The sequence below is a fragment of the Pelophylax lessonae genome (assembly GCF_965119305.1).
Source record: "Pelophylax lessonae genome assembly, chromosome: 3".
NCBI classification, from domain to species: Eukaryota; Metazoa; Chordata; class Amphibia; order Anura; family Ranidae; genus Pelophylax; species Pelophylax lessonae.
This window is the reverse complement of record NC_138770.1, coordinates 506,807,835-506,834,332: the sequence shown is the minus strand read 5'-3', so window position 1 is coordinate 506,834,332 and position 26,498 is coordinate 506,807,835. Positions and strand designations below refer to the sequence as shown.

The 26,498-nt window shown below is 42.5% G+C and overlaps 1 protein-coding gene across 1 annotated transcript in view; it reads left to right on the top strand.

Annotated features, from left to right (window-relative positions):
* Window positions 1-26,498, top strand: part of TTC27 (tetratricopeptide repeat domain 27) — a 747,788-nt gene that overhangs the window by 477,545 nt on the left and 243,745 nt on the right. The window contains exon 11 of the mRNA XM_082252288.1: window positions 19,008-19,121. Coding sequence (XP_082108414.1) covers window positions 19,008-19,121 — 114 coding nt within the window. The remainder of the gene's footprint in view (window positions 1-19,007; window positions 19,122-26,498) is intronic.

Here is a 26,498-nt window from a genome sequence, read left to right as displayed (position 1 = left end):
AAGACAGACTGCCGTTCTGTCACAGAGGGAGAGAGAGATTGTGTGTTCCTGCTAATCAGAGTTCGTCTCTGTTTCTCCAGTCAATCCATCCCCCACACAGTAAGAAAGCACACCCAGGGAACCCAGTTAACCTTTTGATTGCGCCTGTTGACCCACTTCCTTGCCAGTGTCATGTATACAGTGACAGTGCATTTTTTTTTTTTTGCACTGATCACTGTATTGGTGTCACTGGTCCCTAAAAAGTGTCACTTAGTCTCAGATTTGTCCACCGCAATGTCACAGTCCAACTAAAAATCGCTGATCGCCGCCATTACAAGTAAAAACAATAAAAAATATAAAAAGTCCATAAATCTATCCCATAGTTTGTAGACGCTATACCTTTTGTACAAACCAATCAATCTACTCTTTGGAATTTTTTTTACTAAAAAATATATAGTAGAAAACAAATTGGCCTAAATTGATGAAGAAATTTGATTATTTTACATTTTTTTTTATTGGATGTGTTTTATAGCAAAATGTAAAAACTATTTTTTTTTTTCAAAATTGTCAGTATTTTTTTGTTTATAGCGCAAAAAATAAAAACAGTAGGGGTGATCAAATACCACCAAAAGAAAGCTTTTTTTTGTGGGGAAAAAAAAGACATCAATTGTTTTTGAGTACAGCGTCGCACGAACGTGCAACTGTCAGTTAAAGCAACGCAGTGCCATATAGCAAAAAAATGGCCTGGTCATTAAGGGAGTGAAACCTTCCGGGGCTGAAGTGGTTAAATTGGGCACTGTCATTCCTTTCTTGCCTTATTCATTATGTATATTTTCACTTTGTGTTATACAATAAAAAGCTGTTAATCTGTCATTTTGCTTAATAGGGAAGGGATAGGATTTCCTCCACTTCATTTACAGCAGATGTGCTTCCTATTATGGCATATTACCGAACTGGCTGTAGTGCTTTGACCTAACTTTTTTAGCTTTATAATGGGTGAACCAAGCATTTTTTCATGAGTGAACTTTATTCTAAAAATGAATTTTGCTTGTATGGATAACTTTGTCTCATGGGAATTGTCATAGTAAAAGTGTTGACACCCTAGGAAGGGCAGTGAAAATCCTAAACGGAAACTGCAGAATGAATGTTGAATACAAGTGAATGCCAACATTTTATACATCCCAGATAAATCTGATAAGGACAGGCCAATACATTTTCTTTTTAACTCTCTAAATCAGACTCTCTAAATGAATCGTGATTTTGTTTTTTTCATGTATGCGATCCTGTTAGAATGATGATGTTTGTTCTGTTTTACAGATAAATTACATTCGTTTTTTTTAAAAAGGCAAAAAAAGTTTTAAAATTTGTGACGTGAAAGTTCATGAAACCGTTTTCTTAGAAGTACTCTGTTACAGTTGCTGTTTTTATGTCTGTCCTGCTTGTGCTTAAATGTTGATTTCTCTTATTTTCATATAAAGAATAATTTAACCCAATAATGATATTTTACATTTTTGGTAGATGTTGGTAGGCTTAATCACCTACTGACTCCCCTAGTCTTTGGGGGGGCCTATCACTGAGGTCATCACATCACAGCTACCCCCTCTGGGTCTCAGCTTTTTTTTCTCTTTCAATTCTCCATAACATATAACACAAATTCAAAAATACCTTACTCTTATTAGTGTAGTAGGACTTGAGAAATCAGAGGCAAAGGCATTTCCAACAGAATCACTGATCTCCTGTTCTGGAGGCACCAGTCACAAGAACTAAAAATGAAGCTAAATCTTCCAAGCATGGACACAGGAGTAAAAACATAACAGGGGATCTAACCCTTGCACACTCTCCGTACGACAAAAGTTTTGGGAATGATTCTACTGTTTTTTTGTCTGATGCAATTATAGTTACCTACTCCAGTTTTGTTTGTATAATATGTACACACAAGATTGTAGGAGCTTGCCGAAGAGTTGTAGGTACTCATTAACCTGGAAATGCTTGCATAGGGATTGCAGAATCCTCCACCAGTTCACAGTTGGACACAGGTAACAAATAGAGTAAATTCTGCATCTTTTTATAATTTGCAAGCTAGAGGTTTTCAAGATAGATCAGCGTAACAGAATGCCAAACTCAACAGGTAGCAGATTGACTGCTAGGAATCTGCAGGCTTCCTTATCTGTGTTTCCAACACCTTAATATGAAAAACTATGAACAAGAGTGACAATCCAGGCTCACTGCCCTCCCCCACCCCTGAAAAGAATCATCACCCTTCTACAGTTTGCAAAAGTGCACCTAGATATAGCACTACCATGGCAGATGGCAAGATACTGTATTTTAATACTTATGAAGCAAATAAACAATGCCTATAAAGTCAGCTGTACTGGGGAGACTGAGTTTGGGGAGATTTCCCTTACTACATGTGTCATACAGTATACTCATAAGGAAGTTAAAGAAATCTCTCAGATGTCAGAGAAGACCTTTTGGAGAGTTTTTTTTTACAGCCTTACATGTTCCCATTAGAAGATTCCCTCTGTATACCTTTTTGATTGACTACTTAAAGTCGAGCTACTTTAAGGAGAGAGTTATTGTCAGATTGTTTACCATCTGTGTCCCATTGAGAAAATTCCCCTTCACTTCCTTAGCGTCGGTTCACACTAATGCGGGCTGTGCGTTGTGCAGGCATAACAGCCCATTTATTTGAATTGGCTGCTGTGCCTCCTAAAATGCAGGAAAAAGGTCCCTGCCCCATTTTTGGAATCACAGACTGCATGGGAAGTACAAGTGCAGTGCTTCTCCCAGTGCAGGAGCAATTTCCAGTGCATTTGGCGTGCCATTAGAATTAATAGCATACATACACATCTCCTGTATTTTTCTATGTGGGTGGTTGCAGCTGCAGAAACAGGTGCATACCCGCAGCAGGAACCACCTGCACAGATCTGAACCTAGCCTTATTCCTTCTTAAACTTAAAAAAATACACTTCTCATTGAAACAAGACAGGAAGGAATACACCAAATACCTCCTAAATGCTTCTCAGGTCTGATTATCAGTTGCAGAAAACATTTGGTTGTTGGCATTTCCAACTAAATCAAGCCTTGTTTACTGTAAAGATTTACAGAAGCTTTTCATTATATAGTTACATAGGTTGAAAAAAGACACAAGTCCATCTGGCTCAACCAATAAAAAAAAAAAAAAAAAAGTAAAGAAAACCCAACCATACAATTCCATATACACAATCCTATACCTGCAGTTGATCCAGAGGAAGGCGAAAAAACCCCAGCAAAGCATGATCCAATTTGCTACAGTAGGGGAAATCATTCCTTCTTGATCCCCTGAGAGGCAATCGGATATTCCCTGGATCAACTTTATTTATAAATATTAGTACTCATATATATTATGTTCACCCAGGAAAGAATCCAGGTATTTTTTTAAAGCAATCTAGTGAGCTAGCCAGAACCACCTCTGCAGGGAGTCTATTCCACATTTCCACAGCTCTTACGGTGAAGAAACCTTTCTGTATTTGGAGACTAAATCTGTTTTCCTCTAGACGTAAAGAGTGCCCCCTTGTCCTCTGTGTTGACCTTAAAGTGAATAACTCAACACCAAGTTCACTATATGGACCCCTTATGTATTTATACATGTTGATCATATCCTCCCTTAATCTCCTCTTCTCAAGAGAGAATAAATTCAGTTCCTCTAATCTTTTCTCATAGCCGAGCGCTTCCATGCCTCTTATCAGTTTGGTTGCCCTTCTCTGCACTTTCTCCAGTTCCCCGATATCCTTTTTAAGAACTGGTGCCCAAAACGGAACTGTATATTCCAGATGAGGTATTACTAATGATTTGTACAGGGGCAACATGAAATTTCTCTCTCTGGAGTCCATGCCTCTGTTAATACAAGAAAGGACTTTTCTTGCTTTGGAAACCGCAGCTTGGCATTGCATGCTATTAATAAGCTTAGGATCTACCAGAACACCCAGATCTTTCCCCGCTATGGATTCCCCCAGTTCTACTCCCCCTAGTATATACGATGCATGCATAGTCTTAGCCCCCAAGTGCATAACTTTACATTTGTAATGAAGTACAGCGCCAAATTACATTAAATATTGCTTTTGGTCTGATATTACCTTTGTACTGGCAGCCTTTATCTAATAATGTATTGAGCGCAGCCATCTCCCCCTTTTTGTTTTATAACTTTACATTTATCAACATTAAACCTCATTTGCCACATAGTTGACCAATAAAACAGTGCATTGAGGTCAGCTTGTAAGTTGGAGACATCCTGTAAGGAAGTTATTCCACTGCAAAGCTTGGTGTCATCTACAAAGACTGAAATGGTACTTTTAATCCCAGACCCTATATTATTTATAAAGATATTAAAAAGTAAGGTTCCCAACACTGAATCATGGGGTACACAACTGATAACCTTAGACCAATCAGAGTAAGAATTATTAACCACTACTCTCTGAATTCTATATTTTAGCCAATTTTCTATCCATTTACAAATTGATCTTTCCAAGCCTGTAGACACAATAGCCGTGTGTGGGGAACTGTGTCAAACGTTTTTGCAAAATCCAAGTATACTACGTGCACAGCCACCCCTCTGTCCAAGGTTTTACTTACCTCCTCATAAAAAGAAATCAGGTTTGTTTGACAATTTCTGTCTTTCATGAATCAATGTTGTCTGTAGCTTAAAATATTTTTTTTCCAGCAAGAACTCATCTATGTTGTCTTTTATTAAACTCTCACATTACAGAAATGCAAAGTGTTCACAATCTTTTAGGACTTAAACTTATTTTCTCAGTTTTACTTAATTTTTATTGAGTGACATTTCTTTAATTTATATATGGATGTGCAGGTTTTCTTTTTATTGACTGTCCTTATGTGAAATCATGCAGTCGGTATCTGTGATAGTATCTATGGGAAATAATAGGTTATCACAATGAATATAGTGTTTTATTTTTGTATGTACTGCATAAAAATAAAGGGAGCAGTAAATGTAAACCCTTACCTATGTTACTGTGCTAATAAAGACTAATATATAAAAAATATAAATGGTTTAGTACTGTATAAAAACTTAAAATAGATGCAGGGATTTTATAATGCAAACAACTTGCATTAAGCCAGTCACTTTTTGAAGTCCAATTTAAACTTACTAGCTACTAAGTTTAATTTAAACTTACTAGCGAATGTATCCCTGTTTCAAAATAGATAATTTTGTGGAGTGGAGCTAATTGTTAGGGCACAAATAATGTACAGATGGTGGAGGACAGCTGATGGACCACGTGGGTTAGAGCTGAATGTCACAGCAGAGTACAGTAGGCAAGTTGTGGGGGACAGGGGCAGAAGAGGTGCTGTGTTCAGGAGGCTGGTGGCAAAGACAGTAGAAGAGACACTGTGTGTATAGGAGCAGTTCGCACCAATGGATATGAGGCGGTAGCTGTGACATCAGATTTGGGAATTAATAATGGATGACTAAAGGGATGTACTATGAGTGGGGAGCTAGGTGGCCAGAAATGGATGTACTGATACATGGGTGAGGTATCTCGGGAGAGTTGTACTGTAAGTTGTGGGGGGAGGGTGAGGTGGCCAGGAGGGAGACAGCTGGGGATGTATGTGCAATGGGTAAGCCAGCAAGGGAAGGGTTGACTGTGAGTAAGAGAGAGGGGGGAGTTTGAGGCTTTACATGAGATGTGCGATACGGCCCATTAAATATTAAACATGTTTATTACAATAACATCGCATATGACAGAAATAAAAATGATGATGTTAAACAATAGACATAGTAGATGTGAGCTGAAATGCGTATGATAAAATCGCACAATTGCGTAAACAGTTGTATAGTATGGCTGTTAATACATATTGCTGAATTGCATCAAAGCAGGCCCGACGCGTTTCTGTGGACGGTGTTCCACTTCATCAGGGGCAAGTATAAGATGTGTATCTGCAAAAGATATATATATATATATATATATATATATATATATATATATATATATATAACATGGAATATCAAAATTATATAATATTGAAAAGGAGAAAAACCAAACCTCGTCAACTTACAATACAGCTCAGATCTACTGGTACATGCTGATATAAATTGCTGGGTATGGCTGGAAGTGTAAGTCTCCCAGGAGCTGTGGGGGCACAAAGTATGCGAACCAGCAAGGCACAAATGGCAAAGACTGAGAAAAGAAGGGTGAAAATGATTGAATAAAAATGAAAATAAAATCAATATGAGAAGAAAATCGATAGTGAAAGACTTACAGCCACCAAGTTTGTCCAATAGAAAAGTACAAGAGTATATGCACGTGTTACAGTTGCATAGTGCTATAAATATATGTGTCGTGATGTCTAGATAAAAGCAAGGTCCAAAAAGGGGGGGGGGGGGGCGTGCAAGAAATGTGGAAGTATAAGGGTGCTGGAACATAGCAAGTAAGGATGGAACCCAATTGAGTGCATGGATACGAGGTGATGGGAGGGATTGAAGAAACAGGTCCCAAGGAAAACAGAGTAGCAGAGGATATGGAGGAGTGAAGGCAAAGTGACTTACAAGTGCAGGGAATCCTAGTGGAAGGTGAAAGTGGAAGGGACTGTGAGTAGGGGTGAGGGATGGTTGGGGCATATGTGCTGTGAGCAGGGGTCAAGCAGGCCATAGAGAGATTTGCAGTGAGCGAGAGGTGAGGTGCAGGTCCTGGTCTGTGCTATGAGCAGGGGAAACCGCAACCAAGGATTGTAATCAAAATATTTAAATATTCTACAGAGACTGGAGGGGTAGGATTTATACTGAAGAATTAAACTCTTCTTTATGATTCCCACCCTTCCTTCTGCCATAATTTATATACTTTTCTTACTTAAAGAGGGGCTTCTTCAAAAAAAAAAAATTCAGAGTCAGCAGCTATATATACCGTAGCTGATGACTTTTAATATTAGGACACTTACCTGTCCAAGAATCCAGCGGTATCTTCACCTCAGCCGATTTATCAATTGGCTCTCGTGTGCTGACGCCGTTATTTCTTGTAAGGGAAACCGGCAGTGAAGCCTTTGCAGATTCAGAGCCGGTTCCCTATTGCGCTTTGTGAATGGCCGAGTGGTGGGGGAGGGAGGAGAGGGACTGAATTTCAGCCAGAAGAGGGAGCAGGTACCTGTCAAAACCAAATGTGGCAATGGAGGGGGGGGGGGTAGGAGGCAAATAAGCAGAGCTTCCCCTTTTGGGTGGAGCTCCATTTTAAACATCATAATTAGAGTTTACTGAGAAAGAGAGCAGACTAAATGATTTCTAAACACTACTTGCCCTGCAACCAGCCCCAATATGCACACATTTTGCTGTCCCTGGGGTCCCAGGATGCAGGTTGTGTGGGTTTGAGAGATGCTTCCAGGGTCATTTCCAGCTCTGTGTGATAATACTCACTGACATAACAAACTGTGGCTGCGGTGCAACTAATGCCTGTGTGCCTTTTCTGTTACCACTTCTCCACCTAACCTCAACCACCCTTGCTGTACCTGCATAGGCAAGGGTGGTTGGGTTAAGGCTGATTGAGAGTGTACTCTAAGCAGGAATGAGGCGGTCAAAAGGGGTGCGCTCTGAGTGGTGGTGATGGGCTTGGGAGGGGTGCACTGTAAGCAGGGGTGAAGTGAATGAGGAGGGTGCACTCTGGGAGGGAAGCATTCTAGGCATGGGGTGGTTTAACCAGCAGGAATGCCTCCTGAGAGGGTTTTTGGGAGGATTGCACTCTGATGTAACTTGCAAGGATGCATTTTATACTTGATTGAGGTTGGTGCAGATCATGTGCTTTTAGTTCGAAGATGAGGTGTCTGGGAGGAATGTTCAGCTATTGGCCAGGGATGTTTCTGGTATGTTGGGGCACCGGCATAATACTTTAACATAAGGAAAAGAACTTGTACATTATTTTTTAAGGTTTCTTCTATAGGCCTCCAAGTTTTTTTTTACCCCATCCCTCCAATGTTTTCCAGTCCTGCTCCACAGTTACAAATACCTTCTTCTCTTCCACTCAGTATGGAAGCAGAAAACCTTGCCTGCTTAGAAGCCTGGGCTTAAGTCTTCGAGCATGTAAAAATTGGTGCACTGTTTCTTTAAATTGAAATTGGTGCAAACACCAGTGTGACTTCAAAAAGTGAAAAAATGAATAGGTAAATATAAAACAATTGTTAATATGCTTAGAATGACAATGCATCACAATCACAGTCCATATGTTTTTGGTGATACAGTATATATGTATATAAAATAAAGTTCATAAGGTGCCAAAATAAAGTTCATAAGGTGCCAAAATAAAGTTCTTAGTGCTCAAAAAATATCCACTTTATAATGTGCTCTAGTGATCCAAACATGCTCCTTTTAAGAAAAGACAGCCTCTTGCCGAATATTATGAATCTCGGTTACAGAGATCAAATGAGCCTGTGTGCAATCTTCACATGGAAGCCTGAATGCTCAGGTGTGGCTGTGATACTCTTGCTGTTGGGAATGAGAGAGCCGCTTTCCAGGCACGTGTGTAGATACAAGCAGGGAGAGACCTCATAGTGTGTACCAGAATGGTAACTTTTATTAAAAAGTTCAAATCCACTTACAATGAGGATTAAAAAGGGCAAGCGACGTGAATAAAAAACCGGCCCCAATGTTACCCGAGCTCTGGCCGCGATGATGTCACACGTATGCTCCGTCCAACGCGTTTCTCCAAAAATGGCGTCTTCTGGGATTGGAGTCTTACCGTGCCTTGTCAGCAGGCTAACTTTTAAAGCAAAAGTGAAGCATAACAACTAATGGAAATTGTGTATGCCGCCATGGAAACATCCTGTGCACACAGTAGTTGAATGTCAATCAAAAAAAACAACTGATCAAAACATATATAGCCCCAAAAGGAAGCAATCCCTTTGTTGCAACGCCAGAAAAAATCCTGGAGTATGAAAATAAATATAAATGATGGATGGTAGATCATAAATCATAAGAAAACGGTTTGCGCAGGATGTCTCCAACTTATGATTGCAAAGAGAAATAACACACTAAAAGACTTAATGCTTAGTGAGAGGTAATAAGCCCTCAAAATATGTGACACCGAACAATATGTTAAATGAAAAAAAAAACTGAACCAAAAATTTGTAGGAAATGTACATAAAGAAATTTATATATATTTATATATATATATATATATATATATATATATAAACAGTATCTCACAAAAGTGAGTACACCCCTAACATTTTTGTAAATATTTTATTATAGCTTTTTATGTGACAACACTGAAGAAATTTCACTTTGCTACAATGTAAAGTGGTGAGTGTACAGCTTGTATAACAGTGTAAATTTGCTGTCCCCTCAAAATAACTCAACACAGCCATTAATGTCCAAACTGCTGGCAACAAAAGTGAGTACACCCCTAAGTGAACATGTCCAAATTGGGCCCAAAGTGTCAATACCATTATTTTCCCGCACTGTCTTAACCCTCTTGGGCATGGAGTTCACCAGAGCATCACAGGTTGCCACTGGAGTCCTCCTTCACTTCTCCATGATGACATCATGAAGCTGGTGGATGATAGAGACCTTGCGCTTTTCCACCTTCCATTTGAGGATGCCCCACAGATGCTCAATAGGGTTTTGGTCTTGAGACATGCTTGGCCAGTCCATCACCTTTACTCGCAGCATCTTTAGCAAGGCAGTGGTAATTTTGGAGGTGTGTTTGGGGTCGTTATTATGTTGGAATACTGCCCTGCGGCCCAGTCTCCAAAGGGAGGGGGATCATGCTCTGCTTCATTATGTCACAGTACATGTTGGCATTCATGGTTCTCTCAAAGAACTGTAGCTCCCCAGTGCTCATGCAGCCCCACACCATGACACTCCCACCACCATGCTTGACTGTAGGCAAGACACACTTGTCTTTGTACTCCTCACCTGTTTGCGGCCACACACGCTTGACACCATCTGAACCAAATAAGTTTATTTTGGTCTCATCAGACCACAGTAATCCATGTCCTTAGTCTGCTTGTCTTCAGCAAACTGTTTGGGCTTTCTTGTGCATCATCTTTAGAAGAGGCTTCCTTCTGGGATGACAGCCATGCAGACCAATTTGATGCAGTACGCAACGTATGGTCTGAGTACTAAAAGGCTGACCCCCCTCCGACCCCTTAAACCTCTGCAGCAATGCTGGCAGCACTCATTTGTGTATTATAATAAAACATTTACAAAAATGTTAGGAGTAACACTTTTTAATCAGCGTAGAGCTTCAAGTCAATTAAACGCCTGAGATTTTGATACGGTCAGTTAAGTAGCAGAGTGGATTGTTAATCGGTCTCAGCTGCTTTGATGTTAATTAAATTAACAACAGGGGCACTAGATGGGCAAAAATGAGATGACCTCCAAAACAGAATGGCTTTACAGGTGGAGGCCACTGAAACATTTTACCCTACTCATCTTTTCTGACTGTTTTTCACTAGTTTTGCATTTGACTAGGGTCATTGTCACTACTGGTAGCATGAGGCAATACATTGACCCTATACAGGTTGCACAGGCATTCAACTCCTCCAGGATGGCACATCAATACATTCCTTTACCAGAAGGTTTGCTGTGTCTCCCACCATGGTCTTAAGAGCTTGGAAGATATTCCAGGAGACAGGCAGTTACTCTAGGAGAGCTGGACAGGGCCAAAGAAATTCCTTAACCCATCAGCAGGACCGGTATCTGCTTCTTTGTGCAAGAAGGAACAGGATGAGCACTGGCAGAGCATTACAAAATGACCTCCAGCAGGCCACTAGTGTGAATGTCCAAACAATCAGAAACTGACTTCATGAGGGTGGCCTGGGGGCCCAACATCCTCTAGTGGGCCCTGTGCTCACTTTCCGGCACCGTGGAGCTCTATTAGCATTTTCCATTGAACGCCAGAATTGGCAGGTCCGCCAATGGCGCCCTATGCTTATCACAAATGAGAGCAGGTTCACTCTGAGCAAATGTGACAGACGTAAAAGGGTCTGGAGAAGCCGTGGAGAACGTTATGCTGCCTGCGACCTCATTCAACATGACCGGTTTAGTGGTGGGTCAGTGATGGTCTGGGGAGGCATATCCATTGAGGGATGCACAGACCTCTACAGGCTAGACAATGGCACCCTAACTGCCATTAGGTATTGGGATGAAATCTTTGGACCTATTGTCAGACCCTACGCTGGTGTAGCGAGTCCTGGGTTCCTCCTGGTACACGACAATTCCCGGCCTAATCTGGTGAGAGTATGCAGCCAGTTCCTGGAGGATGAAGGAATTTATACTATTGATGGGCCCTCATGCTCGCCTGACCTAAATCCAATAGAACACCTCTGGGACATTATGTTTCGGTCCATCTGACACCGCCAGGTTGCACCTCATTCTGTTCAGGAGCTCAGTGATGCCCTGGTCCACATCTGGGAGGAAATACCCCAGGACACCATCGTCTCAAAGAGAGCATGCCCCGACGTTGTCAGGTATGCATACAAGCATGTGGGGGCCCATACAAACTTACTGATTACCATTTTGAGTTGCTGCAATTAAATTATAGCAAAAAGTCTAGCCTGCTGCTTTATTTTTTCGCTTTGATTTTGTGGTCGTCTTTGAATTCAGCCCTCTGTGGGCTGATCATTTTCAATTCCATTAAACCATGTGGCATCCTTTCGTTCCCAACACATTACCCATATGAGTATAGCTATCTAGCATTATATTTTTCCTCATTCAGATCTGATGCGTTTTCAAAGTATTATTTAATTTTTTTGAGCAGTGTATGTATGTATGTGTATACAGTTATATATATATATATATATATATATATATATATATAAGAATTACCTTCTATATAGGTCTTTGAGTGTCACTGTAAGGGTAAAGATTTGACATAAATGTCTTCCAAGCAAGTGTGAAAAAAAATATATATATATATATATATATTGTGAGGGGATTAGCTCGGTGGCGGGTGTGGATGACTCCTGGGGGGGGGGGGGGGTTCGTTACACAGGGAGATAGCCGAGGAGTGGTTGCAAACAACAGTTTGGTTTATTCATGCAATTTTCTTCACACAAGTGCAAGCGTCAAAAACATCCAAAATAAAATAAAACACAAAATAATCCTTGCCACTGTGGGCGGCTACCTTCTCACATACGGGAACCTACCTAAGGATGTCTGTCCCCAACCTACTGTTGGGCAGACTTTGCTGATCCTACAGCAGACACTCAATAGTCCATGTTTTTTCTCTTCATACAACAAATGTCCATTGAAAATGTCCCTTTTCTCTTCACATTGAACATGTCCCTTTTCTCTTCACTCTCTTCAACTAGAAATAGTTCATTTATTTCTTTTCACATAGAAACAGTCCCAGACCTCACCTTGAGTAGTCTTCAGTCTTAATTTTCCCTTCACACAGGAAATGTCCATTGGTTTCTTTTCACATAGAAACAATCCAAGACCTTGAGTAGTCTTCACACTTTTCACCCTCCTCGGCGCACATCGCTTCAGGAGGCATTCCTTCTCCCATGCTCACGCAGCGTCGGGAGGCACACATCTGACTGTCCTCCTCTACTCACACAGCGTCAGGAGGCAGCAATCAATAGACTTCCTCTGGACAAATTATAGAGACCTTAATTTCCTCATTCTGAACAGCTGAAGGTTCTTCAACTTCCTTAAGCCGTCCTGGCTACCTTTTCAGCCAACACCCTATAGTAATTGGTAAATTGTCTAAACCAAGCAGACATGTATCTCCTGTCTGTGACAACATCCACAGATTTACCTGACTTCCTGTCACAATATATATAGGAAAACCACATAAAAAATACATTTAAATGGTGCACGATGACTAGACTAGATATGCTGAATATATCATTTATTTTTCAATTCCCACAAACTGTAACGAAGAAGGGTTCCTATTATGATAATGATCAAAATGTTTAGATTGTTTTCTTCTCATTCTACCTCCAAGAGTTATGTTATTGAGGATAATGTTACAGATTGTAGGAACTGAAAAATATAACCCTCATTGGAGGGGTAGTAATCCTAAAAGACATTTTTTACACATTTTTAGACCATCTTAGTATTCCAATGTTTGGGTTGCAGCTGTTCACCACATTTATTGGCCCAGTGCATAAACAGTTTGCATATTACTTTTCTGGAAGGTAAAGTGATTGTACTTTCTGGCTTAAAGCGGAACTTCACCTTAAAAGGGATTTTTTGCTTTTCTTGCCCTTCCCCTGCTCTAAGCCCTGGTTCACACCAGTGCGACATGTCATGCGACTTGGCAGTTCACATGGAACTATTCAGATCGCCGTGACTCAAGTCACAGCAACTTCGAAAAAGATTCCTGCACTATTTCTGTGCGATTTCAGTGGGATTTGTATTGATATCTATTAAATGAAGTCACATAGATGTCAGCAAGCCGCACACGAAATCGAACTGATTTAAAGTCATGCTGAAGTGTAGCGTGACTTCAAAACCACACTGATGTGTGCTCTTAGATATTTTTTTTCGGAGTGGGTAACTGTTTCTGACAGATTCCCACTCCAGTTCTGTCTGGATTTCCTAGGCGATCTGAGTGTAGGTTCGGCAATTGCCCCCGCCCACAACCATTGCGAGAAAGCGCATGCGCAGTGGAAAGCTGGCTGTGAACCACCAGGAAGTCACAGCCGGCTTCCCGCCTCCATGATAGCGGATTTAGGGACCTGATGATGAACAAAGTACGGGTTTGGGTGAGGACAATGCTGGATTCCTGGACTGGTAAGAGCATGTTTATTAAAAGTCAGCTGCTGCATTATTTGATGCTGCTGACTATAGATTTATTTTTATTTTTTTCAGGTTGAAGTTCCTCGTTAAGCACAACTGAAGTGTTTTCTGGTCACCATTACCAGATTACAGACAGATACTATTTGCTGTCTGGAGTTGGTCTTCACATGATAACCCCAGTCAGGATATAAACAAAAAGCAGTAAATGTTGGTATGATCTGTTTTTATGCATTCAGATTTTTTTTCATGACAGTAGAACATAATTGAACATTAGGTTACAAAATACAACCAGGTATTCTCTATTGGTGGTTGGATTGGCTGCTGTTGAATGGAAGTTTTCTAACAGCTTGTTATCAAAAGCCCACCAAAGGTCCATTATTTTTTGAGCATACTTGTTTACTATAATAATTGTATCCAAATAAAACAGTCAGACATAGGAGCTATTCTTGTTTTGTATTAATGAATTTGTATACAATAATGAATAATGAAAGTGTTGTCCTGTATTCATTATTAATTCAAGGAGGCCTCAGTCAAACCTTAAAGTTTTACATTGTTTAAGCCACAAATAGCCCTTTACAAAAAGTCAAAAGCAAAGAATGAATTCAATGATTTTTTTTTTTGTGTCTGCATAAAGTTTGATAAAAAATGCCCCCTTCTGTCTCTCCATTTTAATGTCGTCCTTTTGCAGTTGAGTTATGTCTTGAGCTTATAAATCATTGTTTAATGCAGCTCAGGCTCATTCGTACAACTTCACAGCATTTACATAATCAACATTCATCAAAGATAAATGGTTTCAACACTTAGCACCAGTCAAACCAAGCATGACATGATGCTCTGAACTTGAATTTGTGTGAATCTGCATTGGCTGCGTAGCCTGGGTGATTTTGACAGTGAACAATGTGCTTAAGTAAGTAAATGCAGAGATGCAGTTGTGTCTGAGGACTGTGGTTAGATGGAACGCAGTGGGAATGGTATAGCTGTTGCTTATATTAAGTGTAATCAGCATGTTAAAACAGCCCACCCAAGTGCAGTAGCATTTTTCTTTGAGCCTTACAAAATTGAAATGGTTTCCTTTATTATATAACTGTTGCTTTTTTTTATTATTTTGGATTTGGCAGATTAATGTTAACATTGCTAGGAAATATTTTTAGAAAGACGTATGAATACGTATTGCACCTGGATGAGCTGGTGTATGCTGTTAACTAAAACCTATGTGTGTGTCATACATAATATTGCTCTTACTTTTGTAGCATTGTACTAAGCTGTAAGGAATAGGGATTCAAAATACCTAAAGGCATCCGGATAGTATTCACAGCGAGTGAAGCTTGGTGATCGCAGCATCATGCTGTGGGTTGTTTTTCAGCAGCAGGAACTGGGAGACTAGTCAGGATCGAGGGGAAGAACAATGCAGCAATGTACAGAGACATCCTTGATAAAAACCTGCTCCAGAGCACTCTGGACCTCAGACTGGGGTGAAGGTTCATCTTCCAACAGGACAATGACCCTAAGCACACAGTCAAGATAACAAAGGAGTGGCTACTGGACAACTCATATCCTTGAGTGGCCCAGCCAGAGCCCAGACTTGAATCCGATTGAACATCTCTGGAGAGATCTGAAAATGTCTGTGCATTGACTCTCCCCAATCCAACCTGATGGAGCTTGAGAGGTCTTGCAAAGAATGGGAGAAACTTCCCAAAAATAGTTATGACAAACTTGTAGCATCATACTCAAAAAGACTTGAGGCTGTAATTGGTGCCAAAGGTGCTTCAACAAAGTATTGAGCAAAGGCTGTGAATACTTGCTGTATGTACATGGGATGTTTTCTTTTTGATGAATTTGCAAAGATTTCAAACCAACTTCTTTCATGTTGTCATTGTGGGCTATTTGTAGAATTTTGAGGAAAATAATGGATTGAATCCATTTTGGAATAAGGCTGTAACATAACACAATGCAATGTTAGTACAGCGCTCTCCCCTGCTGTTCTAATGTAGAACGCCCGGCAGAACACTCCAGTCACCGCTCTCAGCTGTTGGCTGGGAGCACAGATTTGGAGCCAATCGGCAGACCTTTTTCGGTCATGCCCCTTCGACAGGTGATGGCCTGGCTGCAATACACATGTGCCGAATGTTGGCCCGGTTCAATAGAAACCGCCCAACATTTGGTCCATGTGTACGGGGCTTTAGAGGAGAACGTCAGCCAACAGTGTCCCTAACGACCAGTGACAGGTGGGGAGGGGAATGGGTAGTGGTAGCAAAAGTGCTGCAGGTTATCCAGCCTACAGAGGCAGGCACTCTGTCTCTGTGTGCTAACTATGAGCCGGACTCAGTTTCATTATCTACAGTATGAATATTAGGTAATTCGGTAATAGCATGACTTAATAAATGTGGCGCTATTAAGAACAATCTGAATCTGCTGCAAGTGTCAGTAAAGCTACTCAAATAGATGGCAAGAAATTTTTAATCTGGCATGGGCCATTTTAAAGGGCCATACCATCAGAAAAGTGTAATTAGGGCTTTATTGAATTCCCCCAAAGATGTATTGTTGCAGAATGTTTAAATTAAAATTACTGTTATTTTTACTTTTTCATGCTATTGCTACTGTGAGGATTAGTAAAGTAGCAAATCATTGAAAATAATTTATTAGATGCATTGAGATTGCTAAGGTAAAGGGTTCTATATTTATATTAGGGAAACTAAAACATGTAACCACAACTAGGGAAAAATGTTTAATGGATATTATACTGAATTTTATTGATAAATTTGTTACTGGCTCTAATAATCAGCTACAGGATCTGAAACTCAAGGACCTAGGGAAGAAGACACAGATTAGTTATTCCACCTGGGCTATCCTTCCAGTAAGCTGTCACTGCAGACAGCCAATCATAAGCAACAGAAACATTGCCCGCAGCTGCATGTATACATGCAGTGCTGTATCTTGGCCTAGGCTGACAAGGCCTAGGGCGGCAGTTTGCAATGGGGGCATCAAAAAGCTGCACCCTGCATGAAGCTCCACCTGGCTCCTGCATGAAAAGGGTCCCAGCTGGCTTGAGCTGCACTTTTAGTATAGTGCCAGTCTTATGGGGCGAATTAGGCCAGAGGGCAGGGTCCAGGAGGCAAATCAGTCTGGCACCCTCATAAAGCGATCACACTGCTACCTGCCGCTATTAGAATACCGGCTGGTGAGGACATTCAGACAGACCACAGTCCGCCGATCACACCAAATACAACTGGCTCGAAGTCCCCCAATGCTAATAAGTGTGACACTGCAGCCTAATGCTCTGCCTACTCTCCTCCACCCCCAGGTATGGCAGGCATCATGTCAATAATATTTCATTTCTTTAAACATTCTTGTCCTTGAACGAGCATATCGATTTGAATCATATACAATTGAGACTTTTAATTGTATATGATGGCAATAATATTTTGGACCTGCTTACCTCATATGTGCTATCGCAATATGTCACTGAATTAGTAAGATTACTCCTATCTTATAAGATATTTGGACTTGTGTTTGCTGCCACTGATTATTTCACTTATTTGTATAATAACTATGGATGTCCTAGTCATTATACAAATAAGTGAAATATTCCTATAATTACAATCAGTGGCAGCAAACAGAAGTCCAAATATCTTAGGCTGCACTAATGGGCAATGATAGGCTACACTGATATGCTGCACTGATGGGCAGTAATGAGGCGGCGCTGATGACGCTGAACTTATGGGAACTGATGAGGCTATGCTGATTGGCACTGATACACTGTGGTTGTGGTCTGTGGTTTACAAATGACAGGGTGGGCCATAAACATGAAGGGGTGTGGCCTTTACAGGAAGGGGAGGGTCATATTTAAATTAGGGGGTGCACAAGTTTAGTCAGGCCTAGGGCAGCACAAAACCTAAATACACCAATGTATACATGCGGGTGTGGGGTAGAGAATGCCAATGCTATTTATGATTGGCTGTCCGCAGTGACAGCTTCCTGGTGAAATAGCTTAGGCAGGTTTGGATTAATGTCCAAATCCGCCTGAGCTCATCCCTGGTTGTTAGGGAAACAATTTCAAATTGAGTTACGCTTAGCAATAGTGTACCAATGTCCCACGAGTATGAAATAGAAGGTGTACTTTACACTTTAAGCCAGTGGTTCTCAAACTGCAGTCTGCAAGCCAGACATGGCCTGTTGCGCACACCAACAATGGGACACTATTCCTCCTCCCCCTGACTCCAAACAATGTTTTTTTTCTGCCAACCCAACCCAATGGCATTGTTGACTACCACTGATGCCTGGGTACTTTTTTACTTCCACAGGCAACAACCTTGCTTCCAGTTTGAGGACAGTGGATTTGTCCATTCTTAGCATGTTTGAGAATCTCTGCTTTAATCTATAGATTTTCCCACTGCATGAGGTTGAACATCAAAATTGGTTATGGCAAAAAAGGTTCTGCATTAAATCCTTATTATAACAACATCCACAGTAATATTTACCAAGGACATTTTGGCACTATCTTGATCCAAAGAATGGATAAGATTGCCCTTGTGAGGTCAGGAAATTTCATGTGAAGGAGGAAGGCTGTTGCTTTTGGATTTGCTGTTACTTTCCTCTGTACTGGAAATGCTAAGTTTTGTGAGAGGTTGAACACAATGGACATTTTCAATTTATTTAAACCACTGAATATTTTTGAATCTTGATTTTTATCTGCCCAGAAATTCTGACGTCTTGCAGGTTTGAAGGAAGCTATGAATGCTGATAAAAATATTTCTAGTGTATGATCTCACTTTACAAACGCTCCATATACATATATATATATATACTTGTATTACCTCAGCTGTTTGGTTGATAGAAACCAGTCTGCCACACTCTTAGATCTTATATGTGAAATCTTGTTTTACTGTCAGTTTATATACTGTACTTGAATCTTTCATGTTCCTGAGCTGTAACCTTAGTTTATTTTACATTTTCATGTTTGCATTGTGCAGTTTTGTTATATAGAAAGATCTTAATGTGCTGTATATAATTACAAGCATGCTATACAGATTACAATACTTTTTGATATTAGGAAAGTTAAGTTAGTACCAGCACAAACTAATATGAAACCAAGATTTTGCTGCTTGTTGTAAAGCATTTTCTGTTTTTTTTTTTTTTTGGGGGGGGGGGTTCTGTGCATCTAATCTAGTTCTTGGTTCTTTTATTATCTCTAATGCAGATAATATTTTAATATAAAAGGGAGAATGGAGGCTTTTACGCTCTTAATTTCTGTCACAAAAGTGATGTGTTGCTGAGAATATTAATTTAAATTCTCTTATTCTAGTGTTTGCTTTCACAACCTAAGTTCTGGGCCCTGCAGACAACGGTATTACTTTTGAGAACAAAGCTAGAGAGAGGAAGCACACGACGTGTTGAAAGAGCCATGATGCAAACTCAGGTAAGATTTCTCTTCATTCTAAAATCCAGGAATATTCTGTCATTTTTTTGGACAATGACTGCTCAAATGACAAAAGTGAGATTTAATAAAAGATAATTTTACTGCCAGCATAAAATGGGTTATCTTAATTGTACAGTACAGGACATGGGCAGGATGTTCATACACCATGTGATATAGGCGCATACCTTCAGGTGATTAAATGCTGGCAAAGCTTTGAAGGACATGCCCCCACTCCATGAGTCCTACGTTTTTTTCCTATGTCTTAAGATAATTAACTTTTTCTTCTTCACTGAGAAAATCACCCTTAGCTGAACTAGTTCATTGTTTTTCTTTACTATTTTTCTTTCAATTCTTCAATCAAGTCCTCACCAGCATAGAAGCAGTTTATCTGTAAAGCCTTGGGAGAGCCGTACCTGGACTCGACCCTATGGGAATGGCCTGCAATGTTGCTTTGGGACTGGATTCTGCATAGGCCTTCACCTTGGCACTTTTTGCAACTCATGGAGTTAGCCACATGATGCTTTACAGGTCCACGACCTGTAGACCATCACTATGAAACCCAGTCCCCTTAAGACCACTCAAGAGATATGCCCACTTAGATGAGTTAACCCTGGACTTTATATACAATCCAGCATCGTGCACAGGTAAGTGGGCAGGGTCACGCTGTATCTCTCTTACTGTTAAAACTCTGCTATGTTTAAATTGTATTCACCTCACAGTGTAAACATTTCAAATTTGTTGCTAAAATTAAACTGCTTAGAGCTCAGTCTCAGGTGGATGACATCACACAACTGGTTGCATACTTTAACACCACTTTCATCTAGACCCCCTATAAGATACTCAGGTGCTTCCTCTTGCCCTTTCGCTATGAGGATTCTTTACAAGATGATCTAGACCTGGGTTACTGCATACTTCTCATTCTGCCGATGGCCCGCACACAACGTTAATGTTTATAAAAAAAAAAATAGAATTTATACTGAGGTACAGACTTCCATTTACAGGACTGAAGGAGTTTATCAATGGACCACAAGTGCAGTGACATCATCACATGTGTGCTCCATTGAGATCTATAAGTCTCACAGTGGAAGATGGAATTGTAGTCTTTTAATTTACAGATTCTCTGAAGGGATCTGTGAACACATGACGTGATTCTGTGGGTAGAGTCACGCATAGTAACACCAAATAAAGAGTATGCCAGGAAACCGTGGAAAGAACTGCCCTCAAAGCAAGAACTTAGTGGACAAATGTGGACTTAGCCTTTAATGCTTACATTTTTATTTACAGTTGCACAGTATATGATAAATTATTGAAAAAAATAGACACCAAATGTATTTTTTTTTTTTTTTTCATTTTCGTGTATTTGTCACACAGTGTGAAAACATATTATTTAGTATTGGAAATTAGCCTGAATTGTGGGAGGTATAACAAGTTGGAAACCATCTCTGTGTAATGATGAACATAATATATATATATTAAAGTACCAAGTGCACTTATTTCTCACTTGAGGGTCTGAATTGACTGGTTTATTGCAAGAGATGTTCCAAAATGGGCTTCATTTGCTATTATCAGGCTTTTATGGGCTCAGTCATGTTTCCTAAACTGTTAGGCTTCGTTCACGCAATGGCACTCCGGATCAAGGGAGAAATCGCTGCAATTCCAGAACTTCTTTTGTGGCGACAGGCTTCCCGCTATTCTGTCTGCACGACTTTACCGCATTTCGTCAGGAGACAATAGCGGTAAAATCGCCCCGCGATTAGTGTGCTATTGACAGTAACAGGGATCACAAGCATGTCCCACGTTTTGCGTGCTTCAGGATCCTGGCCTGAATCACGATGATTCCCCCTGCGTTTTGGAATGGCTTGGTGTGAACGGAGTGATTTATTTCAAAGGATATCAATTGATTTCTACACAGATGGAAAACATGTCTCCCTATAGTGAAAGCTACACAAGTAAAATACAGTAGCATGTAGTAATGATTTGTTACACACAATTGGAGCATTTTTCTGTCATTTGCATATTCCCAGCTGTTAGTTACCTATTAGGTTTAAAACTGGAATGCGGGAATCCGGGTATGCACTGGCTGAATGTCGAACAGAAACCGGCTGACATTCGACCAGTGTGTACAGCAGCTTGTCAGACAGAAGCCGGCCTAATGTCTGACTCCTGTCGAACAGGCTTGCTGGAAAACCAGCAGCTAACTGGCATCCAATCAGTGGCACTGATCAGTGTGTCCTGGTGGGGAGATGGTCCCCCTGTCATAACACAATAGCACAGTAGGGGAGATCACTGTACTAAAATCTCCAGTGTTAGTACAGCAATGTCAGTTTTTTATTTTTTGTTCAGCCCGATCTCAAGGCTCTGAACCGCTTCGTGTGGTTTTAGAGGTTTCGTATGGAATCCATTCGCACAGAGGTGGCGTCACTACACCAGGGAGACTTCTTGGCCTGCATAAATATCAAGGACGCATCTACACATCCCTATCTACACTGGAGTCCAGCTCTTTCTTTGTTTTGAGACAGCAGAAGAGCATTATCAATTTGTGGCATTGCCCTTTGGTCTAGCCTCCGCTCCCAGGGTATTTACCAAAGTACTGGCCCCGGTGTTGGCATTGTTGTGCCAACGGGGGGGATTGCGGTACTGGTGTATCTGGACGATGTCCTGTTGAGAGCAGACTCACATGCAGCCCTAATGGGTGACCTGACGATCACTTTCAGCTTCCTACAGAAGTTCGGATGGAACATCAATTTCAAGAAATCTGCCCTAAAACCTTCCTTGGAACTGGATTATCTGGGTCTGACTCTGGATTCAGCTTTGGCAAGGGTCTTTCTTCCCCCGGACAAGCTGCAGAAGTTGCAGGGGGCGATCTGGGTGTTGTTGACGAACAATCTGTACTGCGGACTTGCATGCGGGCCTTGGTTCTGATGGTATCAACCTTCGAGGCAATTCCATTGGCTCAGTTCCATACCAGACCATTGAAAAGAGAGATTCTTGTCAAATGGAACAACGATCCAAAGTCCTTGGACAATTTGATTTGGTTGAGTCACAACACAAGATCTGCTCTGGTGGCTCCATTCTCCAGCACTGTGCCAGGGCAAGTCCTTTCTCCTGTTATTTTGGACTGTGGTGACCACGGACGTCAGCCTGTCGGGCTGGGGCGGGGTACTGGGAAAGTTCTGTGCCCAGGGAACCAACCCAACCCAAAACTGCCGATAAATGTTTTGGGGCTCCTTGGGGTCATTATCAACTGCTGCCGAGGCTTCTCTGCAGGATAGAGGTGGAAGAGATGCCAGGCATTCTGAAAGCTCCAGACTGGCTTCGCCGGTTTTGGTACACGGACCTGGTAAGGTTGGTCGCCGATGCTCCTTGGAGATTTCCTCCAAGGGAAGATCTGCTGTCTCAAGGCCTGATCTTCCATCCTGCTTTACAGCCGCTGGCTTTAATGGCATGGCTGTTGAAAGCCAAGTGTTGAGAGATAGAGGTCTTTCTGATTCTGTGATTTCTACGCTTTTGAAGGCTAGGAAGTCGACTTCCAGGAAGATCTATCATCGTACGTGGAAATCCTACATTTCATGGTGTGAGTCGCTGAAGGTGCATCCTCACTTGTTTTCGATCGCTAGGGTTTTGGCCTTCCTGCAGAAAGGGGTTGAACAGCGGTTGGCTTTGAGCATTATCAAAGGCCAAGTGTCCGCTTTGGCTATATATTTCAAACGCCCGTTAGCTACGCATGCCTTGATCCGTACCTTCATCTAAGGAGTGTGCCATATGGCACCTTCTAAACGGTCCCCGCTACCGCCGTGGAATCTCAAATTGGTGTTCATTCATCAAAAGCCTCCCTTTGAGAACATTCGAAAGATTTCTCTGCTTTCTTGGTGGTTATCATCTGCTTGCAGAGTGTCTGAATTGGCAGCGTCATGCCTCTCACCTTATCTGGTGGTACACAGGGATAAAGTGGTACTTCCACCTAATCAGTCGTTTCTTCTTAAAGTGATTTCTGATTTCCCTTTGAATGAAGACATTTTGCTGCCTTCACTCTGTCCTAAGCCCAAGCATCCTAAGAAGATTACTTTGCATTCTTTGGATGTAGTTCTGGCCATTAGAGTTTACCTGGTGGCTGCTGAATCTTTCAGGAAATCGGACTCTCTCTTTGTCCTTGCCGAAGGACCTCAAAGGATTGGCTGCGTCTGCTGCAACCATATCCAGATGGATCAGGCAGACTGTTGTTCAGGCTTAATCTCTGAAGGGTCAGGTTCCTCCTTTCCCTGTGAAGGCGCATTCTACTAGGGCTCTGAGTACCTCTTGGGCTTTTCGCCATCAGGCGTCAGTGCTGCAAGTGTGCAGGGCGGCAACTTGGTTATCTATGCATACTTTCTCAAAATTTTACAGAGTTTGTGTTGGCATCTTTGGATGCTTACTTTGCCCGCAAGGGTTTACAGGCTGCTCTTTTTTTTTTGTTCTCTTTGAGGGTGTATGTTTTTCTGGGTGGGCTCCTGTTGTTCCTGATTGAGCTCCATGTTACCTGGTCGGCTAAGCTTAGCCTTTGGTGAATTTTGGCTTCTTTGCATTGTCTTCCCACCCCTCATGAATATACTGCTTTGGGACATCTCTATTGTCTCTGAAGAGATGGAGCTGCATCTGTCGATGAACAATAGAGAAAACTAGATTTTTGTAAGAATTTATCGTAAAATCCTTTTCTTTTACGTCCTCCGACAGTCGCCGCCCACTCATACAGTCTTCACCAATGGGGTATTGACTTCATCTCCACAGGAGTAACTAGGCATAAGACTTGTTAAAAAACAAAGCATCTACATTGACACACCCATGGGGGCTGTCCCACTGGTCCAATACCCCCCCTGCTATCAGCCATCCCAACTCAGTTTGTCTTCTGCCTAGTTAAGGAGTAAGATAGGCTTCCCTGTGCTGGGGCTTCAGTCTCAGCCGCCTTCTTCTATTTTAGCTGTTTATTTTATCAGCGTTAGTTAGTCGGATCTTCGGATAAAGACGGTATTTGCGGAGCTGGGAGTCGGACTGGTCTGATGGAATCCCAGCCCGCCATCGAGCATTTAGCGGGCTATGTGTTCACCCTGGCCTCGCAAACGACCCATCCCTGTCCTCTGAGGGTAGGCGGTTTCCCGTCGATGAGAGGCACCCCACGCCATCGGGTACAGGTAAGTACATTCTTTGTGGGGCCTCTGTCTGGGGCTGGCAGTCTTGTGTGTCTGTGTTATCCCCTCATGTCTGTGCATTTTTGGGCTCCCTGATCCCGGTCCCTGTAGGGGTTTTCTCTCACAGCCTGTGCGCTGTGTGGGTTTGTGGGGGTCCCTCTCCTGTGTCACTTTAGGGTGCTTTTTGGAGGTACAGACACGTGTGGCGACCGCTGCGGGGTTTAAAGCCGCCGGACCGCCATTTTAGGTGTGGGCAGCATGTCCGGCTTCACTATGGGCGCTTATACAGCATTGTATGTGGTGTATTTTGGCGCCTTGTGGCGCCATCTTGTGTGTGGCAAACGTTCGTTCCGAGCACATGTCGGTGGCCATTTTACCAAAGCCTCCCATTACTTTCTATTGGCAACCATTTTTCCTTAGCCTGAAGCCTCAGTTCAGCCTCCTGCGGTGACATCACTTCCTCCTTTTACTCTGGAGAGTTCGGCTGCGGTGGTAACACTTATGGGGGTCTGTCTGCTGTCTTTTTACTTGAGCAATCCTTCTGGCTATCAGTTATCCTGATTGAGGGTCTGTGTTTTCACAGTCACTGTAGCGGTGTGCTGCGGGGGTCCGCGGTGCGCTTAAAGGGCCAGTACCACATAAAAAAAAAAGGATTTTTGTTTTTAACATGGATTCTCAGGACAGCAAATTTCCCACAGCCCTGGTGGGGGATTCAGGTTCCTCTGAATCCTCTGCTATGTCTACTTTGTCTGCTGCAGTGGCGACTTTGGTGTCCAAAGTGGAGATTCTGATGTCTGAACGTGCTGCCAGGAAAAGGCCTAGTTTGTCCTTGTCTTCTGATTCTGAATCTGATATGGTTGCCATAGGTGCCATACCCCTTGAGGGGTCTCTTTCTTCTCAGTCTGAGGGGGAGGCGGAGGTTGCAGGGATGGATGATTCCCCCCTTGGGACGGCTGAGAACCGCGCAGCTATGGATGCGCTGATTCTTGCCATTAAAGAAACACTACATTTAGAGGATGAGCCCAATCGGGCATTGTGTCCTCTTTTGGCACACACAGGACCCGCAAGGCCGCGCAGGTGTTCCCTTGCCCCGCTGAGTTTCACGCTACTGTGAATGATCAGTGGCGTCATTTAAAACGCACCTTTGTGGTGCCAAAAAGGTTTCAACTCCTTTATCCCTTTGCGTCTCCTACGGATTCGCGCTGGTGTGTGGCCCCTCAGGTGGATCACACTGTGGCCAGATTGAACAAGGCCACTCTAGTACCCACCGAAGATTCTCCGGTGTTTAGGGATCCTACGGATAGGAGAATGGAATCCCTTGCCCGCCATGCCTACATGTTGGCGGGTTCCCTGCTAAAGCCCATTTTCGCCTCTGTCATGGCGGTTCAGGCTGTGGCGGACTGGACCAAGGTGCTAAGACGCACCCTCGTGGCTGATTCCGCTCCTCCTACTACTGTGGCGTTGGTGGACCAGATCCATCAAGGAGTCATGTATTTGTGTGATGCGGCCTTGAATGAGGCCCCATTAGCTGCGCGCCTGTCCAGTGTCGTGGTGATTAACCGTCCCCTGATATGGTTAAAGGGCTGGTGGTCGGCTGACCAGACTTCGAGAAAACGGTGGCTGACATCCCCTATGCGGGGTCTCACCTGTTTGGGGAATCCCTGGATGAATTGGTAAAAGGGGTCACTGGGGGCAAGAGCACTCTGCTGCCCCAGAATCCTAAAGGCAAGTTTTTCCGCGGTAAGCGGGGCCCCTCCTTTAAACCAAATCAGGGGTCCTTTCGTGCCTTCAAGGCGCAGAACAAGGGGAAACCCTTCAAGGGCCAGGGTGGCCAGAGAAAGCCCTGGGCGGGCAAGCCAAAATCCGGCCAGGATGGTGCGGCGGCCCAGTCCGCCTCTGCCTGATGGCACGCCCTCATCGTTTCAGGGGTGGGGGGGATGTTTGCGCGGTTTCCTCCAACCTTGGCTGCTCCGAATTCCGGACAGATGGGTTCAGGAAATCATTTGATCGGGTTACAAGATCGAATTTCTTCTGCGGCCGGCGGACAGATTCTTTCCCTAAAATCTTCATTTGATCCCAGGGCGGTTACAGGACCTGCATCAGGCGGTGCAAGATCTCCTCGCCCAGGGGGTGGTCGTGCCGGTGCCTCATCGGGACAGATTTCAGGGGTTTTACTCGAATCTGTTTACCGTGCCCAGAAAGGGGGGCAAGGTGC